The 19,657-nt window shown below is 45.8% G+C and overlaps 1 protein-coding gene across 3 annotated transcripts in view; it reads left to right on the forward strand.

Annotated features, from left to right (window-relative positions):
- Window positions 1-9,188: 9,188 nt before the first annotated feature.
- Window positions 9,189-19,657, forward strand: part of pcdh17 (protocadherin 17) — a 73,611-nt gene continuing 63,142 nt past the window's right edge. For all 3 annotated transcript variants that reach the window (XM_072660969.1, XM_072660970.1, XM_072660971.1), the window contains exons 1-2: window positions 9,189-9,832; window positions 10,605-13,378. In XM_072660969.1, coding sequence (XP_072517070.1) covers window positions 10,898-13,378 — 2,481 coding nt within the window. In that variant the 5' untranslated portion in view covers window positions 9,189-9,832; window positions 10,605-10,897. The remainder of the gene's footprint in view (window positions 9,833-10,604; window positions 13,379-19,657) is intronic.

The following is a 19,657-nucleotide window of genomic DNA, read 5'->3' on the forward strand; positions in this document are numbered from 1 at the left end:
TCTCTCTTTGTCTGCCTTTGTCTTTATCTGTCTTCCTCTGCTCCTCTCACTCTTTCTCTGCTTCTCTTTTCCATTTTGTCTTTTTCTCTGCCTTTCTCCTCTTTTTTTACTTTCTTCCTCACACTTTTTTCTCTTTGCCTCTCTTTCTGTCTCATTCACTTTCTACCCTTATTTCTTTCTCTGCCTCTTTTTCGTTATCTGACTCATTCCCTCTTTTTTCTCTGCCTTTCTTCATCTAACTCTCTGCTTCTTTGCTCCCCTGCCTTTATCTGCCCCTTCATCACCTTTCTTTGCTTCTCCCTCAGTTTCTTTCCCTGCCTCTTTCCTTTTTGGCCTTTCTGTCTTCATCTGCCTCTCCTTTTAGCCTCTACCTTTCTCTGCCTTTTTTTTTGTTTGTTTCTTTGCCTCTAATTCCCCCTCTTTCTCTGACTCTCTCCCTCTCTGCTTTTCTCTTTGCCATTCTCTTTCGATTTCTGTCCCTCTTAGTTTCTCTCTTTTTGGTCTGCTGAACTCCATGAGCTCCATCTAAGTGTGATGACACATATTGTATCACAGAGATGTAAAGACCTTTTAATTGATTAAATGATCGGTGAGAACTTCGGGGTGTTAATCCCGGGGAAAGAGATGAAAAGGTCGTTATTTAACCATCCTGCAGACAAAGACGTGCATCTACTTCAAAATCATAGAAATCTAATACCATGTGGTTTAGCTGATCATGCTCCTAAAGTCACAATGTCCAATGCCAAGTGAGGGCTAGAGTGGTATAAAGCCCCCTAGCATTGGACTGTGGAACTCTGGGTGGTCTATTGAGTGAGATCTTCAAAATGAGTTGAAGTAGTGTTTGTGATCCGGTACTGATATTTCTAAATCAGAAACCTCACTAAGGGCATTTAGGAAACAGATAGCTTCCACATGCACAGCTGACCACACCTGAGTCTCTGCAAACCCCAGACCATCGATTTCAGGAGGACAAGAGATGGGTTTAAGAGCTTTCACACTTGACCAAACGTCCCAAACTCTCAGGGCTCAAATGTTCCTGGGTGCAGAATAAAAAGCTAGCGTGAGAACTCTCAGCAAAAATCAGCAAAAATCTTACCACTGCAAACTTCATGTTTAACATCAATGAGATCATAATAAGCGATATGTGACAGAGGCTATATGAGGCTGTGTTTGTGCTTAGTTGACATCATGATGGTGATTACCCAGCCAACCACATCAAACCTTCTCTTAGTAGATAACACTAAAACAACACCTACTAAAGATTCTTTTCTAGTTAAGTTAACAGAAGTCCCAAACAAAGCAGCATGAAGCATCATGGGAGCACACCTGAGCAATAAGAAGATTGGTTGATTGACACTGGTTGACACTGGTGGGGGCTGTTGTGATGGTGTTCTATTGATGCTCAAGTGCTACATCAGCAGGTCTAATGGATATGAGCAGCAAAGCTATCAGGAGCCCAGTTGAGAATAAAAGGAATAAAGAGGAGAAAAGAGGAGCTAAAGATAAAAGGTATGCAGATGCAATGTCCTCTCTTATCATACACATAATGAAGAGGATAAACATTTACATTTAAGGCATTTAGCAGACGCTCTTATCCAGAACGAATTTCAAAACTGCTTAATTGTTTACTCAAAAAAAATTGCCCTTAGCTAGTTTGTATCGTCTAGGATCCAAAAGATACCTTGAAGCTTAGATACTAGTCAATGTAAAAGTTCGTAGGGAGACCATAATACTCAACACTACACTTCGCCCAAGTACTCATTGAAGAGCTAGGTCTTCAGTCTGCTTTGAAGACAGCGAGCGACTCTGCCATTCCGACTCCCAGGGGGAGTTCGTTCCACCACTTGGGTGCCAGGACTGAAAAAAGCCTGGATGCTTGTCTTCCATGGATCTTGAAGGATGGCAGGTCAAGCCGAGCCGTACTTGAAGCTCAAATGTCTCTTGGAGCAGATCAACTTTTGACCATTGCCACTACTGCTTGTGAGAGACAGTATGTTGCTTGCTCAGCCTGGCCTCAAGAGGAATTCGTACATATGTGACTAAGGGTGTGTTTGTACTAGCGCGAAAGCTCGGTTCATGCGATTGCTCGGTTCGTTAGAGTACGTGTGTAGGTGCTGCCTTTCAACCTCTGGTGCACACCAGGATCATTTGAACAGGTGGAGCTCAGTCAGTTTCTAAACGAACTCTGGTGAGGTTCGTTTGAAGTATGAACGAACCAAGTGCAGAGTTGTGCATGGGCACTGGTTCAAATCTGCCCTCTCGCCTCCCATCCACATATGACCCCTTCTTCATAGTGAGTCTCCAGGCAGACCTGTCCATGTTTTTGTGCAGTAACTGCTTCAATATGACACTTTTAGGGCTGTGTCCCAAACCACACACTATTACAGAGTGTTTTCTAACTAGTAACCATTAGAAATGCATTCATTAGTGTAGCTGCTTCAGTAAAGTAATGACGTGTGTGTGTGTGTTGGGATGCAGCCACAGTAACGTAATTTATCATAATTTGAGCTTAGCTTAATGTTAACATAATTTTGTAAACAAATTAACATATGTACATATGTACAAAATCTGGTTTAATACTTATATCATGATGACGTGATGTAATAAGGCAGGTTTAAGGATTCAGCGGTTAGATTTAAAGTTTTTATAATCCCACTAATTCAAGCAGGACCCATGGACACACCTGCCTTGTGCAAAGCTCTGCAAGCTACAACCGCAACTACATCTGTGGACCATCTTTTAGACACTAATCTAAAAGAACTGCTAGATTTTCTTGTCCCTTCTCTTCACCGGTCCCTTCAGGAATTTGGGTGTTTGTGCTTCACGCAAATTCAGTCAACCCTTGCAGTATTTTGCCAGGACTCTGAATTTTCACCAGTCTGCAAATTATTTCTTAACTAAACATTTAAATCGGTTAAGAGTTCTTTATTATTATGTGTGCTATGTCTAAGCATACTGTAAAGGATGTGCTTTTATTAGTGGTACACTGTTTAGCCTGGCAGTGTGTGGTTTTGGACTCAGGAATAGTCTGAGCCTCAGATGCTGAGCTACCACACTTCCGAAGTAAAGTGAGCACAATGTTTTTTTAAAAATTATGATAGCTTGGAAGTTTTATTGTAGCAATTTTGTTTTGGGAGGGGGGGGGGCTTATAGTCGGCTTCTTTGCACAACTTCTTTATGGTTCAGAGGTGAAACTGCAGATAAACAACCATTTTTGCACACATAATTCTTATAACATTTCATAATACAAGTGATTTGCCCAACAATAGCTCTTTAATGCCGCTAAATTGCTCTTTGGATGTTCCAAACCTGACTTGTGCATCCCCAAGTGATAGACAATTCAGTTCTGAAATAGTAGGAATTTTCCCCACTATTACATGGTGGTGGGCGGCGACCTTCTAAATCCTGATGTTACAAAGCAGAAAAGCTTCCGACTGGCTCCACTCTGCCTGTGCCTGACTGAGCCCCGCCATCGCACAGGTATTATCGCTTATTTTCCCTCTAATGTGCTTTTTTCAAATATTCTGAAAGAGCGAGGGACCCTCTGATATTAAGGGTGGACACGCACTAATGTCATTTCCCATGTTTGTTTTTTAAGAGGAACAAACCTTATTTTAAAAAAAAAAGCATATCAAAAAAAGCATAAATTTATATTTTTATCTCCTGGGCAGCTCCCCCTACAGGTGGAGAGTGCAATTCACTTTTACTCCACTGCTGTAAATACAAATCCCGCTTTGAGGACCCGCTCAAAGTCACGCTCTACACATGCATTTCTGGACAAGCTGAGAGATATCGAATTGTGACTGAAAGTGAAAAGTAAAAGAACATTGCAATCCCCTGCAATTGCAAAGTCGCAAAACCCGGCCTTGTAGATATCATATGGCAAAAACAGGGCTGCCAACTTTTACAGTTCTCTTGGAGTGGAATCTGGAGCGGCAGCTGTAGGAAACTTTATCAGTAGTCAAATTCTTCCAGAGGTTAGTTTGGAGGGAAACGTAGGGTCATTAAAAATGTGTGAGAAACAGCAAGTATGGTAAAATTCTCAGCCTGGCCAATGGCATGAGATGTGGTAGCCTTGCCAAAATAGAAATGGGAGGCTTTCTAAACACTTGCTTTCATGATGCATAAATAGATTAATATCTCAAAGAGCCATTAAACCAGTTGAAAGCAGATGGTTAGAAAGCACTACACACAAGTGAGCCAAGGCAGGCCTTGAGTTGGCTTCTGTTGCAGACCTCAGTGGATTCAGCTAACAGGTAAAATAGACCTTCCACTCTCAGTCGTGCATCTTCTGGTATTCATCTGTTCAAATGAGAGTGCTGGTTGTACACACTGAAAAACATGTCTCATGATTCAGTTGTGTGACATATTTACACACTAAGAAGGTATACTACATCAACCCAACTGCTATCTTGAAGTTATCTTCCACATGACATATGCTTCACCAATTGCTATGCGGAATTCTACTCTGTTCAATTGCTGTCTTGATGTAACATTGTTAGTGTGAAACTTTCTAGGACTCCTCCATCACACGATGCCACCAGCGCTAGGAGACTGAAGGCTAGCATGCACTTCCTCTAAGTCACATAATGCTGGTCTACCACATCTTTTCAAACTGCCACTATCTCAACATCACTGGACACCAGGACATGCTTGGAGGAGAATATTTACTGCTAATTCTGTTATATCAGCTAATGGACGCCCACCTACTGTACCTTCCCATGAAGAGCAAGGCCACTTAGGCTTTCTGGGACTCCTGGCCATAGATGTGTCTGGCATCTCGTCTTCCGATGTCAGGCCCAATACTTAGGCAGCTGTGCCACTTGCAAGCCCCCAGTGTACACAGTTGAGTTGCGTAAATTAGCCATATTCAACTTTTACCAGTATTGCTGCATCCCTTGCAGTTAATACAGGTACTGTTTTAAGCTTGACTGCATGTTTACTTTCCAAGTCCCACTATTTTACCCATATCTATCATTCATTTGTTTATCCATGCCTGGGAAGTGTGAGGAGTCCAGAGTACCTAAAGATAATCCTCTAAACTTTTTACAGACAGTGATCAGAGCGAGAGTTACCACTGCAAGAGTAAACACATGGAAATTGAACCTACAGTTGCCAGGCTGTACAGTAGGGGTGGGCAATATGATGATATATTATGATATAATTTTCTGAGCATATGTGAATATAATGAGTGCTTAATGAACTCTGACCAACTGCACGTTTACTAGTTGATCCATCTTGTAGATGTAAAGTCAGAGACAGAAGCTCCTCTGTTGCTCATCCTCTAGTCCTTCATCAGTGCTCACAGGACGCTGCCCACAGGATGCAGGATTCCTGGTTGGTGGACGACACTCAGTCTAGCAGTGATGCTGATGTGCCATACACTGATCAGCCATATCATTAAAACCTTCTGCCTTAGTATTGTGTGGGTTCCCCTTGTGCCACCAAAACAGACTCCACAGGCTGTAGCCAGCATTGACTTATTCTGCATTTTATGCAATGGTAGCTTTTCTGTAGGGCCGGACCAGACAGGTTAGCCTTTCCTACCCACATGCATTAATGAGCCTTTGGCCCCTGTGACCCGGTTGCCGGATTACCTGTGGTTTCCGTCTTTCTTGGACTACTTTTGGTTGGTACTAACCACTGCCTACTAGGATCACCCCACAAGGCCAGTTGTCTTGGAGATGCTCTGACGTTTTTCCTATTTTTGCTGCTTAATACATTCCACCAATTGACAGGTGCCATTGTAATGAGCTAATTAATATTGTTCTCTTGATCTTTTCAGCTTCATCTTTGTGCTCACTTGCAACAGGACACTGGTCACAAGACACTACCCACAGGACACTGCTGGCTGGATATTTCTTTTTGGTGGACTTTTTGGTAGGGTCCAGCCGTGACACTGAGGTGTTTAAAAACTCCAGCAGTACTGCTGGTTTCAGGCCAGCCTTTGTGCTCACTTGCAATGATGGGAATGGACTTGGCACTAAATGAACACATACAAGGACGTTTAGCAGTAAAGTGTAGCCATAGTGATGCTACTTGAATCCATGGTCTCCTGTATGTCACGATGGCGTTATTCACTGTGGTGCCTGCTAATTATTTTTGGAACTTTTTCCAAAGGCCCCCTAGTGGCCTTTCTTGGGCTTGGATTTTTTTTTCTGTTCATTCTGCACATAGTAAAGCTGTACGTATAAAACAGTATACCACTTAAAATTTTAAAAATGTTGCCGATATCTCAAAATGAGGAAAGTATTTAAATTTCAATTTCATTTAAATTGTGTCTATCTAGTAAACAGCCAAAAAAGCTCATTCCCCAGGTGCATTTAAATGAGTTACAGGTTGAGTGCGCTGTGGGAGCTTACTGATTGGTGGGGTCACACTCTAAAAAGAAGGTGGGGAAAAAACAAGCCCACCCTGGTTGCAAGTTGCACGTTTTTTCTGTCGAACATTCACGACTTTGCCTCAGTTAGCTGGAGCACGGTCCGTGTTGTGGTGTTGAGCCTGCTTGCTAACTTTTCTAAGCCCAGATAGCCAGCTGCCAGTCCAAACATGGCAGAAGTTTTTTATTGTCTACACTTTCCGTAGCTTAGCTGTTAGTGAGCTAGCTAGCTAAGCAAATACTAGCTTAGCAAAAGCGAGTGAACATTTAATAAATGGGGTTTCAGTTAGCCTGACTTGAATTTGACTAATTCTCTGTCCTGATGTAGAGCAATTTAATATTTGCTAACTGGTGATACCGTATATCGCGCTAATATTTTGAGATGGTAAGACGTGAAGAGGTGTGAAGAAGTGAAAAACGCCCAACCCTCTGTGCTACCATGTTTTTATTACTGTATAAATGATGCGAGAGGCTTTGGTTCTTGTTGGATGCACTGTGTTTTTTTTCTCAATTGAGCAGGCAAGCTTACTTAGAGCACAGTTTACATGGATAGGGATTTATTATTTTTTTTTTTTACAATCAGAATAACAATAAAACACAATAAAAAAAAGACTTCTGTTCTTATTCATGTGTGTTCGTGTTCAAAATGACACAGTTTGTGACATTAACAATAGAAAAATCTATGGATTTTTAGCTTCCTTAGATCACGGTCACTGCATATCAAGTAAACAGAACAGTAACAATGAGGTATTGTGTTATTCATTGAGAATATGAACCAATGAACCAGTAGACATGGTGGCGAAGGGGTTAAATAAATAACAACAGGGAACAGTGTATGGATCATAACCATGATTTTTTTCAGAACTGCTGTATTGTAATTCTCCACTGCCCTCCCATTGAGACACAGCAGAAGACGAATTACCGAAACAGACAAATCTGCCTTTTATTGGAATTCCCAGCCTATCTCATACACCCTTCTTACACATTCTGATTTATTTACTTTTATTTATTCATACATTAATGACACAGCGCCATCACCAAAGGTCAAAGGTCAAGCTTCAAGGTCAAGGACGCAGCATAGCCATCGAAGCTCCATTAAATACGCCTCTGTCTCCGCATAATCAAAGAGCATTAGAGAGTAAGGAGCTTCAAACGGCCCGCATTAAAGAGACAGCCTTGTAATGATATGACAACGGCAAAAGCGGCTGAGGAATATTAAAGCGCGGCGCACAGGAATACGCAATGAGCTCTGGAGCTCCCGTCCAATTCCTCTGCTGCCTGATTCCTACTCTGGCCCCTGCTCGCCTTCTTCTTCCTCAACTACCAGGGCTCGCAATGGTTCATTAGAACACAGCCGGCATCAGCATTATGTGGCGCTGCGCCGAGATAGGCCGCAGGACCTCGGTATGGCGGTTGACAACAGATCAGCGGGGGAGGATATGATGTGTCTTTAACAGATCTCTTTGGGGTTCAAGCTTGTTTTCACACCAGCCAGTTCGGGCTGGAGTGCTCCCTGGAGTGCTTATTCAGCAAAGGCTTCATGATGAAAGAGATGCGGGATCTGTGCAGAGTGTCGTTTTCAGACCACAGTTTCTCTGACTCCGGGAGAAGAAATATTTCATCTTACGGATGATCCAATATACTGTACATACACTTCACACTCGTCTACCTGCTGTAAAACATCATCCAACGCAGCTCCGACAACACAGCCAGAGAGAGGTGCAGGGCGAGAGCTGCAGACTGGGGACTGGAAAAGTGACCACTAGAGGGCAACAATGGGCTGAATGAATTACGATGCCCTCTTGCTACTACTGCTCCAGCTTCTCTTGGTCCAGCCAGCTCAGAGGCAACAGTTGGAGCTTTTATCCCTTCATTCAGGTTTGAACGCTTTTGGCCAGGGAGACTGATACTTTGGGCTTGAGCAGAATGACTTTTCTTTATGCTGGAGACAATAAAAACAGTGAGACTGGGACAAACACACACTGTTGGCTGCATTTATACTGTGAGGCATCCATTCATTTGTCTGTTTACAGTGTAAAACATTGAGCACACAAGTCACGTATTATAATATTTGGGGACAAATGGTGAAATATAGTTTTGGACAAAACAAATAAAATAAAAATGCACGGAAAAATATTATGGACATATTAAAAATAAAATAAAACGAATAGTTCGTTAATAAATAAATAAATAAATAAATAAATAATTCATAATAGAATTAGCTTTTTTGGTAGACTATTTTTTTTTTTACCGTTACACTTATACATGGGCTACATTTAATAAAGATAAAAATAGTAGGTTGCTGATATATATATATATATATATATATATATATATATGCAGTCGTTTCGGCTGTGAAGCTGCTGGAAATAAACACTCCTCCATCCTCCAACTGACTGCAATTATCTTCCCCATTGACCAAAGGCATGGATTCACTGGCTTGAACATCAGAACAGACACTGGCGGTTAATACAGCGCCTCACAGGTAAACACGTTCAGCGCGGTTCTGCCCATTTTAGGAGCCTTTATTTTGGGGGGTACACGATTTAAGAAAGCGGTCCTCAGTAACGGAAAACGGTCCGGATTTCAAACCACGCCGCGAGCTTTCCAAGCGGGATTCGAAACCTCGTGCCCGTAGCGGGAGTATCAGATTACTCTCCGCGAGCTACGCCTTTAAACGGCCGGTCGGAGGAGCCCGTTGGTCTACAGCTCGCAGGCCGCGCCCCCCTCCTGCTCTCATTGGCTGGCGGCGGATCGGTAACAATGTTTAATGCACTATGAGAAAGAGTGAGTTAGTCAGTGAGAGACGTTGAGACGGGAGACGGAGCGGGCGAGCGCGTGAGCGAGCGCGCGCGCGGGGTGATCAGCGGCTACTGTGACAAGAGAGAGGAGTGCGGTCCGTTCACAGGACAACACTTCGAGTCGAGCACAACTGTTGGCTTCCTCTGTCTTCTCTTCTCCTCCTTATTTATATATTTACTTATTTAACGCTGTTTCTTGTGGACGGAGCCTGTTTGCGGGTGTAAGGACTAGACCAGCACGGGGATGCCTCCCCACACACCGGCGCAGCAAGCCAGAGGACTGCTATCCTCCGTGGATCTATATTCCGTGCGCGGGGCTGCGCGTCGCTCATAAAAGAGAGAGAGAGAGAGAGAGAGAGAGAGAGAGAGAGAGAAAGAGGGGGAGAGAGAGGTTCGTCCCGAGGAGCCCGGTGACTCCTCGTTCCCGCTGTATGCCGCACCGAGCGGAGGCGAGTCCCCGCATTCTGATCAGCGCGGCACGGGGAAGGGCTCGGCTCCTTTGCCTCCTTTGCCTCACCGGCGGACTTTCTTTGCGGAGCACTTTACTTTCACACGCCGTGGGGCGCGCGGGGGCTCGCGCCTCGCACGCCAAGGATGTAACCCGGCTTCGGCGCGGCTCTCGGCGTTTGTGGAGCGGACGGCTGGCTGCGGGGTAAGTCCCGTCTTTTTCCTCATCCACCCGTCGAGAGAGTCGGGAATGTCACAGAGAGGGGACTTGGCTGTTGATTTTTGATTTATTGATTTAATTTTTTTATATTCCAGCGCTGTTAGGTATGACAGGAGCGCGTGAAAGGGCTGCTTGTTGGTGTTTTGGGATGTATTTCGGGCTCTACGTGTTGAATCTAACCGTGAGCGCATTTCTAAACTGAGGGGATTTGTTAGCCTATCTAGCTCTGTTGAGGGAGTCATTTTCGTAGTCATTTGTATTCACAGTGTTGCCTCAGCACGGCTAGCTGAGGATGGAGCTCCAGTTTAGACGCTGTTTTCAAGCAAATTAAAAACACAAGCATTCGTTACTGCCACTTATTTCTGTGAGTAGGGCGATTTTCGAGGCGGTGTGGCTGTAGTAGTGAAGTGTGACACGGTAGCTTCATGCTGAGAAACAGCTCCATGGAGCTGGATTTCGCCTTTCAAGGTTAGATTATTGACATGCTGTCCACGTCGTTCGTCCAGGAATGAGGAATCACGGCTTTAATGCGCGCTTCATTAGAGACCCCCCCCCCCCACACACACACACACACATATATACATAATCCACATAGATACATAATAATAACACCAGGTGTATCCTTTTTTTAACATGTTGACTCGCAAAGGTTGAATTATTCCGAGATGATTTAGCTAAATGACACATGCAGGGAGTCTGTGTTTTGCTGCAGAAAAAAAAAAAATTGTCTATTTCTTTTTGTGTGTCTATGTTTCAGAAAAGAGGCCACAGAAAGGCTGTTTGGTCGTGTGTCCAATGCGCCCAGGCATTCAGCAGAATAGCAATTAGATGCTGAGCCGCAGCGTGTGTTGTCAAAACTCAGGCTAAGAAAAGAGAGGAGCATCGTGGAGAGAAGAGACTGCAGGAAGGCAAAGACCTCACCATGACTTTAGCCGTCTTTTCACCATGAATAGGTTTGGATTCGAAGGCATAAATTGTGAGATCGCCAGGCGGATCAACAGGTCTGAAGCGTAAGACGCATTGGAGACCGAGGCGCCCACACCGAAAGGGATGTATCACTCCATTTTCCCTTTCCTGCTCCTGTGGGCGCAAGCCCTGACGTTGAAAAACCTGAACTACTCCATACCAGAGGAGAAGATTCAAGGCGTGATAGGGAACATCGCCAAGGATGCAGGGCTCGAACTGGGGGAGCAGGGCAAGAAGTCCAACTTCAGGGTGCTGGAGAACTCGGCGCCGCACCTCATCGACGTGGACCCGGAGAGCGGGCTTCTGTACACCAAGCAGAGGATCGACAGGGAAACACTGTGCAAGCGGAACCCCAGGTGCCAGCTCTCGATGGAGGTGTTTGCCAACGACAAAGAAATCTGCATGATCAAGGTGGAAATACAGGACATCAATGATAACCCACCCAGCTTCCCTTCGGACCAGATTGATATTGACATTTCTGAGAATGCGGCCCCAGGCACCCGTTTCCCACTGGCTGCCGCGTATGACCCAGACACACGGGAAAATGGCCTTAAAACATATCAAATCACCCGAGATGACTACAGCATATTTTCTTTGGATGTGAAATCCAGAGGAGATGGGGCTAAATTCCCAGAGCTAGTTGTTCAGCGGTCCTTAGACAGAGAGGAACGCAGCCACCATACCCTGATCATCACTGCCACAGATGGAGGAGAATATCCCAAGTCAGGCACGATGCAGATCAATGTAAAGGTAACTGATTCGAATGACAACAGCCCCGTGTTCGAACAGCCCTCTTATGTTGTGGAGATCCCAGAGAACTCTCCACCTGGCACAATATTGATCAATTTAAATGCCACGGACCCTGATGAGGGAAGTAATGGGCAGGTTACCTATGCTTTCAGCTGCTATGTCCCTGATAGGATCAAAGAGTTGTTCTCAATAGACGCCAGAACGGGTGTCATAAAGATTCAGGGAAAAATCGACTATGAGGAAAACCCAATTATAGAGATTGATGTGCAGGCAAAGGATCAAGGTCCGAACCCAATTCCTGGCCATTGTAAAGTGACCGTTAAAGTGCTTGATAGGAATGACAACTGGCCATCGATAGGCTTTGTGGCGGTGCGGCAGGGGGCAGTTAGTGAGGCAGCAACCCCAGGGACTGTCATCGCTCTGGTGAGAGTCACGGACAAGGACTCGGGCCGCAACGGGCAGCTTCAGTGTAGGATCTTAGGCAATGTCCCATTCAGGTTGGAGGAGAATTCTGATAACTTTTACACAGTGGTCACGGACAGACCGCTAGATCGAGAGGTGAAAGATGAGTACAACATTACCATCGTGGCTAAAGACAATGGCAACCCTCCGCTGAACTCTACCAAGTCTTTCACAGTCAAGATTTTAGACGAGAATGATAATGCTCCCCGCTTCACAAAAATGGTGTACCTCCTACAGGTGCCAGAGAACAACATCCCAGGGGAATACCTTGGCTCAGTATTGGCCCATGACCCAGATTTAGGGCAAAATGGCACGGTTTCTTATTCCCTTCTTCCCTCTAATGTGAGCGAGGAGTCCATAACCACGTATGTCAACATTAAACCGACTGACGGGGCCATTTACGCCCTGAGGAGTTTCAACTATGAGCAGACCAAGTATTTTGATTTCAAAGTCCAGGCGAAGGATTCGGGTAATCCTCACCTGGAGAGCAACACCACAGTGCGCGTGAGTGTTCTGGACGTCAACGACAACATCCCAGTCATCGTCCTGCCGCTGCTGCAGAATGACACGGCGGAGATCCACGTCCCGCGGAACGTGGGCGTGGGCCACATCATCACCACGGTGAGAGCCGTGGACAACGACTTTGGCGAGAGCGGCCGCCTCACCTACGAGATTTCGGATGGCAACGAGGACCACCTCTTTGAGATAGATGCGGTGACTGGCGAGGTGCGGACGGCCCAGCCACTATGGGAGGAGGTGTCACCCGTAGTGGAGCTCATCATCAAAGTGACAGACCACGGCAAGCCCACGCTTTCTGCCATGGCCAAGCTCGTGGTGAAGGCCTACTCGGGGCCTCTGCCGGAGGGCGAGCCGCGGATCAATGCTGAGCAGCGCAGCTGGGACATGTCGTTGCCGCTGATCGTCACACTCAGCATCATCTCCGTCATGCTGCTGGCCGCTATGATCGCCATTGCCGTCAAGTGCAAGCGGGAGAACAAGGAGATCCGCACCTACAACTGCCGCATCGCAGAGTATTCGCACCCGCAGCTGGGCAAGAGCAAGAAGAAGAAGATCAACAAGAACGACATCATGCTGGTGCAGAGCGAGGTGGAGGAGCGCGACACCATGAACGTGATGAACGTGGTCAGCAGCCCCTCGCTGGCCACCTCGCCCATGTACTTCGACTACCAGACGCGCCTTCCCCTCAGCTCGCCCAGGTCTGAGGTCATGTACCTCAAACCCAGCGCCAACAACCTCAGCGTCCCCCAAGGGCATGTGGGCTGTCACACCAGCTTCACGGGGCCTGTGACTAGCACCACGGAGACGCCGGTCAACAGGATGTCGATAATTCAGGTAGGGAAGCCAGTTTGTGTTGCTTGTTCATGTGACCACCTCCTCCTTTCCCTGTCTTTTCCTTTCTCCCTATCTCTCTTATCTCTTGCTCTGGAAATCTTGCTCTCTCCAGGTGAATAAGTGTGTGCATGAGGAGCAGCTGGCGTGAAGGATGAAGGGAGGCAGAGGGAGGAAAGGGTAGCACAGGCTGTGATGATATGTAACATAAGTCACCTCTCCCACCCCACCTTCCATCACTACCAGCACTCATCATGTATTGGAGAGTGCACCCCTCTGTCTGTCTTTGACATCTGGCTTTGCCCATAACGCGTCAAGTAATGCATTTGTGTAAATCGAGCATGGAACATAATGCTATTATGGGTTATTGTTGTGAATGCATTCTCAGGTGGAACTGAGGCAGTTAAGATATATAAACTGGTCTGGTCCCTACCATTTGCTGTTGGATTAATCATACACTGCCTTTGTTTATAAAGCTTGCTCCACCAGTCATGGCAGATAAATAGGGAATGGCTCAATATGTAGCTTCCTGTTGTTTATCCTTCCGGAACTTGGTGGCTTTCTAACGCGCTGAAAAGTTTTGCGTGCTCTGCACATTTTTATTTTTAGCACTGAACAGAAGTCAAACAGTTGCTTGTTTACATTTTACTTTCCACCCCAAGCCGTTTTTTATTACAGTAACTGACAGCATTCATGGATTTCACAGAAGTCAGCGGCTTAGAAGCTCGTGCCACCGTTGCTGCAGTCAACAACGGCACCACAATAGTCTCTTCCGATTTGCGCCTTTCATGGAGGCAAAGAAAGAGCTTTGCTGGATTTCTTCATTCCTTGCTAATGCGTCTTTGTGTGCAGCGATTTGGCTAAGCCACTGACAACTCCTGTGTCTCTGCTGCTGCTAAGCCAGTTTAAAGGCATTTGAAATCTGTCCTGTCAGACAAGGCTAAAGTCCCCATTTAAAACACAGCGACGCCAGGTGTAGGTATGTAGCCTTGTGAGATTACAGCGAGCTAAAAGTAATTTTGCTGTCGCTCTCCGCTTTCTCTTCATTATTAATGCATGCTTCTCTGTAGCATTTGTGCGAGGTCTCACCTGAGGATCCGTTTTCTAGTGTCTTTTGTGGTCTCAGAGCTTTCGCTTACTGTGTAGCTACGATATATCCATACGGATTGAGGTTTTGTAGGTGGGAGAAGCATTTAAAGTTGGAGCTGATCCTTATACGCAAGCGTATGAGTGTGCCTGTTTATGGAGAGGAGCATTCATAGGGGCTTGTGTATGTGAGTGTGACTGACAGGGTGAGAATTGAAAGTAATTCAATCTGTTTTGGGGCCTGGAAAACAGCCTAGCACTCCTCAGCGAGTGCTTATATGCATGTATGTGTGTTTATATGTACACCCGTTGGAAAAGGGGCTAGTCTTGAGTGTGGGTTAGCACTGTGTGTATGTGTGTGTGTGTGTGTGTGTGTTCCACTCTATCATTGTGCTCAGCCTGCAGGTCGGAGGTCAGTGTGTGAGCTGTTACGGTGGGACCTACAATAAGCAAGCAGAATAAACAGCAATGCTTGAGTGAGCTGCAATACAACACTAATGGAATACCACCAGGCCCCTGTATACTCTCTCTCTCTCTCTCTCTCTTTCTCTCTGCCTATGTCTCTCTTTCACTCTCTTCCTACCTTCTCTGTAAAAAACACACTTGCACACATTCACTGTGCTGCAGAAAGCAATTAACCATCATACATGCACACACACAACTGTAATTTGTGTACGTGTGTGTGTGTGTGTGTGCATACTATGTCATGGTGGCGCTTCCTCCATACATCAAACCGCCTGCCTTGTATTATTTACACTGAATTGGTGGCAAGAGGCAGAGCAGGGATACTGTTACTGAAGCCGTAAAACAATCAGACCCTGGCAGAGGAGAGAGAGTGCGCGAGAGGGAGAGATAGAGAGAGAGAGAGGAAGAAATGGAGAAGGTGACATGAATCTGAGCAGTGTAGTTATGGGAAAAAAATGTCTGAAGACAACCTATCCCACCCCCTTCAATCGATCAGTGAGGGGGGCCCATATCCACACTTCTGTCATTAGTGCCATAGGTGGACAAAACATAAATCTACATAAATAAATAAGTAAACAACCCCCCCCCACCACCATCACCATCACATACACACAAGCTCCATCCCTCAGCTCGCAACCCAGCTGCACAAGGGCACCTTAAGCAGTTCCCATCAGCCTTGGCGGCGGGCAGCGACAGCATGCCAGCGAGGGCCTGGAGGCTCTTTAATGATATTATATGGCGAGGGGTCCAGGGGTTCGCAACAGCTGGCCACGGAGCCTGGCGAGAGTGGAACTCGTCTGGAATAAGTGACGTGGGAAGGGTTTTATGGGGTTGGCGGGGGGTGGGCGAGTGTGGGGAGCAGCTACAGTGGCAGTGGCTTTAGCTCTCAGAGGAGCCGAAGCGGCGTGTAATTCTCCCAGCTGAGGAAGAGCTCCAGGATAACGGGATGGAAGAGGAGTAATGGCACTTAATTGCGCTGCGGGCGTCCAGGCGTATTACTTACCATCGAATCAAGGTTAAAGAGAATCAGTCGTGCTATCCCTCCATGCCGAGAACGAGGGGATTTCACTAATTCATTAGAAAGCGATTCATCTTTCTCTCCACCAATCCCCCCCCCCCCCCCCCCCCCCACACACACACACACACACACACCACCACCACTTTTTTCTTTTCGCCTCTTTGCCTTGAAAGTGATTGGAGATCCTCTTCCATACGCTATTCACAATCTGAGATGGCTCTAAAGCCTGAATTAAAGCCGAAAGGGGATTATCTATTGGGAGTTTTTTTGTTTGTTTGTTTGTTTGTTTTTTTTCTCCCCTGTTCATCTGTCTTAAAGGCACGGGTTATGAAAATGAATTACATAGTCCCGCATGGTCTTAATGGGCTGCTGTGTGTTATGTGACAAATGTAATAAACCATAGACGGTGGTCGCATCATGTGCCAGCTTCCGAGCGTGGAAATGTAATATGTCTGAGCTGAGTGGAGGCAAGCCTAGGTGCTGTGCTTGCTGCAGTGGTTAGAAGAACATGGCTATAGCAATGTCCTCTAGGTGGCGACAGTCTGCCTCAAGTGTGAGGGAGAGGGTGAAGAACAACCCAGTTCTTCTGAATGCAGTGTTGTGTATATGTGTGTGTGTGTGTGTGTGTGTTTTTTTTTCCATAACTGCTTCATCTTCTACTTACGCAAAGCACCGCCTTTTTAGTCTCAGGCTGGAATTGCATCAATCCGTTAGTCGATGGACAGACCTAATCCTGCTATAGAACTTGTTCATGCCACATAAGGGGCCATTGTTTACTTCGTATCCAGGCAAAATCAGCTTTCTCTGTCCCTGTCTCTACTGTTTATTGGTTTGCCCTATCAGGAGAGGTCAGTGGACACACAGAAGGTCAAAACCAGCAGACAGGACCAGTAATTCACTTAGCGGTGTGTTTGGGAAGGGAGGGGTGGTCAGGAATATGGGGGAATCGCACAGTCTAAACGTAGTGGCTTTTTTTTTTCTTTATTTCTTCTTTTTTTTGTTATAAAGGTCAGCCACAGGAGTGAGTTAGGCAGGGTCCCCTTAGGACAGCCGTGATTCAGCTCCATCTTTTTTTTTTTTTTTTTTCTTGCACTCGAAGTATTTCTCTCCTGAAAAGAGAGGGAAGTAAAGGGAGCAGATGAGATTGAACAGTGTGATCCTATCCGCTTTTCCTGTGTGCCACTGATATTTTGCTTTAGGGGCATTAATAGATAAAACACACCCTAGTTGTCGGCAATGTGCACTGTGTGGCCAAAAGTTTGTAGACACCTCATTCAATGATTCGTCCAAAATCAAGGACGTCTACCCATATTTTGCTGCCGTAACTGTCTCTGCTCTCTTTAAGGAAGGGTCCGTTGAATGAATTCCATTGCATTCAGCTAAAAGAGCATTAGTGAGGTCAGGAACTATTGATTTTGGATGATTTTGGATTTCTGGATTTCTGGATCACACACGCCACTCCAGCTCATCTCAAAGTATTGAACACAGGGAGCACAGTTAAACTACACTCATAAAAATGAAGGTGCTACAAAGGGTTCTTTGAGCAATGCCATAAAGAGTCAGTTTTATAAAGGAGAGGTGAGTATCAGGTTCACACTTGGGTCCCTTTATAAGAACGGCTCTTTATGGAAAAACAAAAAAGAACCCTTCACAGCACCTTTATTTGTAGCCCACATATGACTTTGGCCATGGTGAACTTGGCATGTCCCAGTTTATCGGTAATGCTTTTCTATGGAGATTATACAAGCAGTGCGTGTGCTTTTAAGTTTCATCGTGGGCGTACCTGAATGCAGCCGAATTCACCACTTAGGAGGGGTGTCCACAAACTTTTGTGTACCGTGTACTTCAAGTTGGTTTGCAAGACGGTCCGAACAGCTGAATTTACTGTGCTCTGTGAGGTTCACTGAACAGTCCAATCCAAACACTCACATCTGACAGTAAGATACTGTGAATTTTATCAGTGTCGCCCAGCGCCGGGATTAAAAGGGAGAGATGACAAGTGATCACAGTGTTCGGCCTCTTTGGCCCGTTGAAATGAAGTGGGTCTGATTTTGTTTGTAGGCTAATGTTATTGTGCCGTAAGGCTCCGCGGCACTGTGTGCTTCATAGAGATTGGGTTCCTGTCACCTTGTTTTTGCAGCATTGAGCAATAAAATGTGTTGTCAGGTAATCAGAGTGGCGCGTGGGCTCTCTATGCATTGTTTTGGGAACTGAAGCGAAATACTGACAAACGGCTAGTGCTTGGAGAGTCAATACATGACAGTCTTCTTAGTGCCCACACCTCCCCACCTTCTCTCTCTCTCTTTCTCCCTCTCGCCCTCCTGCCATCTCTCTCTCTCTCTCTCTCTCTCTCTCTCTGTCCCTGGATGTGTGTTAGTGCATTCTCTATATAATCCTGTGAGCAAGAAAGGGAGCGTGAGTGCAGCCATGCATGTTAATAGATACGTCCTTGCATAGGGACTGGAGGCAGAGGGAAGGCTGCAGAACGGGTATGCTGCTTTGGAGGGTTGTGTATGTGTTGGGGGGGGGCTAGCAGGGGTGGTGGGCGGGATTGGAGGGGGGCTTATTTTCTGATGGAAGAGGCTGTTGTGTATTCCTGTTGTGCATGCTGGCAGATTTAGTCACAGCACTTCCTTTATGTGTGTACTACAGCCAACTATTTGTCCTTAGCATTCGCACAGTCCTCTCCCCTCCGCTTCTCCCTCTCTCATCTTCTTTCCTGCGTGCCCCTCGTTTCTTTTTTTTTTTCTTTTTCTTTTTTTTGGAGCGTTTGCTGCAGCCAGGCCTGGAAATTTATCAGCGACTCGATATAGTATTGAAATTGCAGCTGCACTTCAGTGGGCAGCCGGCGTAAGGAAAAATATCAGTTTTCATTTTTCTGCTCCGTGCATTTTTCCAAGCAAGAGGCCTAGAAACCCTAATCTGAGTGACTGAGGCTTGTGTTTGCAGTGCAGGAGGAGGGAGACAGGGAATGAGGAGCGAGGAGAGAGAGAGGTAATCAGGGTTGGAGGATGAAAGGTAAAAGTGTGCTGTGTTCCTCCCGTTTGTCTGCCTGTTTAAGCACCTTTTTGTCGTGTCCTAGGTGCATTGTTCTTGTTTTCCGACTTTAGTTTTGCTGTGAATTATTGATGCCAGGTGTTTGATACACACGTGAGATCAATGCGTAGTGCGGGCTACAAGGGAAACGCATCTAAGGCCGGGAGGATCTTCATGCCCGGGCTTTGTTTGTTTGATTCTTTTTGGGATTTACTTTCCCCTCAAACCACAGGTTTTGTTTTCCACCTTGTTAGCAATGTGTTTATGTGCGTGTGTGTGTGTATGTGGATATGTGTGTGTCTTCGCGCGACTACAGCATGCACGAAGAGCTCATATGATCCCAGGCTATATTTGCCTCCTCATTAATAAATCATCACATTTAGCAGATCAGACGCAAAGCGCAGGATGTCACGATAAACATCTCAAATCCCCATTTACATGCTTTGTTAGCGGAGGTGGGTAAGGTGTGTGTGTGTGGAAACCACAGCCCTGTAACTCCCCTCCACCCCACCCGATATACACTCTGTAGACTGGAATGAGCAAATGAACATCCTTGATTCCGTTTTAGATTAAATGTTCTTCATATTGATGTCCTCACTCTACACCCACCCTACACAGACACACGCACACTTCCACTTGTCCCCATGCTTCAGTAGGCCATTTATTTTTGTCGCACG

This window comes from Salminus brasiliensis, chromosome 17 (assembly GCF_030463535.1).
Source record: "Salminus brasiliensis chromosome 17, fSalBra1.hap2, whole genome shotgun sequence".
In the NCBI taxonomy this organism is placed as follows: domain Eukaryota; kingdom Metazoa; phylum Chordata; class Actinopteri; order Characiformes; family Bryconidae; genus Salminus; species Salminus brasiliensis.